This window comes from Engraulis encrasicolus, chromosome 7 (assembly GCF_034702125.1).
Source record: "Engraulis encrasicolus isolate BLACKSEA-1 chromosome 7, IST_EnEncr_1.0, whole genome shotgun sequence".
NCBI classification, from domain to species: Eukaryota; Metazoa; Chordata; class Actinopteri; order Clupeiformes; family Engraulidae; genus Engraulis; species Engraulis encrasicolus.
This window is the reverse complement of record NC_085863.1, coordinates 6388373-6390872: the sequence shown is the minus strand read 5'-3', so window position 1 is coordinate 6390872 and position 2500 is coordinate 6388373. Positions and strand designations below refer to the sequence as shown.

Sequence of the window (2500 nt, the reverse complement as noted above, 5' to 3'; positions counted from 1 at the left end):
ATTATAAGAAAATAGACCTTTTTCTTTTTCTTTTCTTTCTGGTGTCCACGAGTGAAAGGCACAAGAGAAAGCACATTTGGTAAGTGGAAATATATGTAGGACGGTGTTTCTTTTTTTTCTCTTCTTATATATATTTTTTGGAAATATTGCCATAACACCTCTGTCCTGGTTTGTAGAACTGGAGAAGAAAAATAGAAGTCCAGCTTTTCCGGGGGTTGGCATTTGGTTAAAAAAATAAACAAGTTTCTCCAATAACAACGACAACAAAAAAATAAAATATACACACTGAGAAGCTTAAGACAGAAATTAAGCCTTCTTGGTATCATAGTGCTTTGGTTATCTGCAAGGGCTGAGAATGGAAAATGGAGCTAGTTCCACTGTTGAGTAGGGTGGAGCCAGTTCCAGAATGGTGGAGCCAGTTCCAGAGAGCAAGTTCCAGAATGGTGGAGCAAGTTCCAGAACTGTGGAGCCAGTTCCAGAATGGTAGAGCCAGTTCCAGAATGGTACAGCCATTTCCAAAATGGTGGAGCAAGTTCCAGAATGGGTGAGCCACTTCCAGAATGGTGGAGCAAGTTCTAGAATGGTGGATCCAGTCCCAGAATGGTGGAGCAAGTTCCAAGGCTGACCAATGGCATGAAGGGATGGGGCAGTTGAGGAGAGAGGGGGGTGGGGTGGGGGGTGGGGGGGTTGAAATGGGACCGTGGAGGAGTTTGTTGACACTGGTGGGGATTGATGTAAGTGGACCCATGGGGCTATAGGGCACAGCATGGTCATCAGAGGGAGATGGAGGGAGATGGGGGAGGAGGGGGGGGGGCAGGGGGAGAGAGGAGGGGGGAGATGGATGGAGATGGGGGAGGGGGGGGGAGAGAGGAGGGGGCAGGGGGAGAGAGGAGGGGGGAGATGGGTGGAGATGGGGGGAGAGAGAGGAGGGGGCAGGGGTGGAAGATGGGGACAGACGTGGTCTGCATGTGTTAGGGCGTCTATGTAGGGCATCTATTCAGGATGGAGGTCTGAAGATGAGGACCAGGAGTCAGTGAAGAGGAGGTGAGGCCACAGCCACCATTGGGGAGGAGATATGAGGAGAGGAGGTGAGGACACAGCCACCATTGGGGAGGAGATATGAGGAGAGGAGGTGAGGACACAGCCACCATTGGGGAGGAGAGGAGAGGAGAGGAGGTGAGGACACAGCCACCATTGGGGAGGAGATATGAGGAGAGGAGAGGAGAGGAGGTGAGGACACAGCCACCATTGGGGAGGAGAGGAGAGGAGATGAAGACACAGCCACCATTGGGGAGGAGATATGAGGAGAGGAGAGGAGAGGAGGTGAGGACACAGCCACCATTGGGGAGGAGATATGAGGAGAGGAGAGGAGAGGAGGTGAGGACACAGCCACCATTGGGGAGGAGATATGAGGAGAGGAGTGAAGAGGAGAGGAGAGGAGAGGAGGTGAGGACACAGCCACCATTGGGGAGGAGATATGAGGAGAGTAAGTGCCACTATCTATGGAGGGGAGAGAGCATGGTGCTGCATCAGTTGAAAACGGAGGAGAGGAGAGGAGAGGAGAAGAGAAGAGAAGAGAAGAGAAGAGAAGAGAAGAGAAGAGAAGAGAAGAGAAGAGAAGAGAAGAGAAGAGAAGAGAAGAGAAGAGAGGAGAGGAGAGGAGAGGAGAGGAGAGGGAGGATATGACTGATGAGGAACATGGGGGTCACTTGTGCGTCCATTGCAGACATATCGCTCCACATTTGCAATGAAATGACGACGATCACCGGGATGAACTTGTAGTCTCAGAGGTAGGGTTACCATGAGGAGGAGGAGGAGGTGGGGAAAGGAGGTGCAGACACAGCCAGCAGAAGGAGGAGGAGGTGGGGAAAGGAGGTGCAGACACAGCCAGCAGAAGGAGAGGGGAGGAGATATGAGGAGAGGAAATGCCACTGGAGAAGCAGCATCACTTGCAGATGATGAACATGGTCACTTGTGGATCACTTGCAGACGTATCTCTCCACCGTCCGCTCGCACTTCTTGCAGGTGACGTAGCAGCACCAGTGGTACTTGCTTGCAATAGTCCCAGGATGGACAGACAAAGAAAGAAGGTGTAGACACAGCCAGCAGAGGGAGAGGGGAGGAGATATGGTCACTGGTGGATCACTTGCAGACGTATCTCTCGACCGTCCGCTCGCACGTCTTGCAGGTGACGTAGCATTGAAATGACGCAGATCACCAGGTTGAATATGTAGTCTCAGAGGGAGGAGGAGGTGGACAAGGAGGTGCAGACACAGCCAGCAGAAGGAGAGAAGAGGGGAGGAGATATGAGGAGAGAGGAAATGCCACTGGACGAACACCGCGTCTTGAGCAGCATCACTTGCAGACGTATCTCTCGACGGTCCGCTCGCACTTCTTGCAGGTGACGTAGCAACACCAGTGGTACTTGCAGTGGCAACGCTCCACCAGCTGCTCAGTGTAGGGGTTGTAGCCACGCCCACAGCACATCAGGTCACAGCTG

At 52.5% G+C, this 2500-nt stretch overlaps 1 protein-coding gene across 2 annotated transcripts in view; it reads right to left on the bottom strand.

Moving 5' to 3' along the window:
* Positions 1-1851: 1851 nt before the first annotated feature.
* wnt11 (wingless-type MMTV integration site family, member 11) overlaps positions 1852-2500 on the bottom strand; it is a 35543-nt gene continuing 34894 nt past the window's right edge. For both annotated transcript variants that reach the window (XM_063202748.1, XM_063202749.1), the window contains exon 7: positions 1852-2500. This exon is cut by the window's right edge and continues 30 nt beyond it. In XM_063202748.1, coding sequence (XP_063058818.1) covers positions 2356-2500 — 145 coding nt within the window. In that variant the 3' untranslated portion in view covers positions 1852-2355.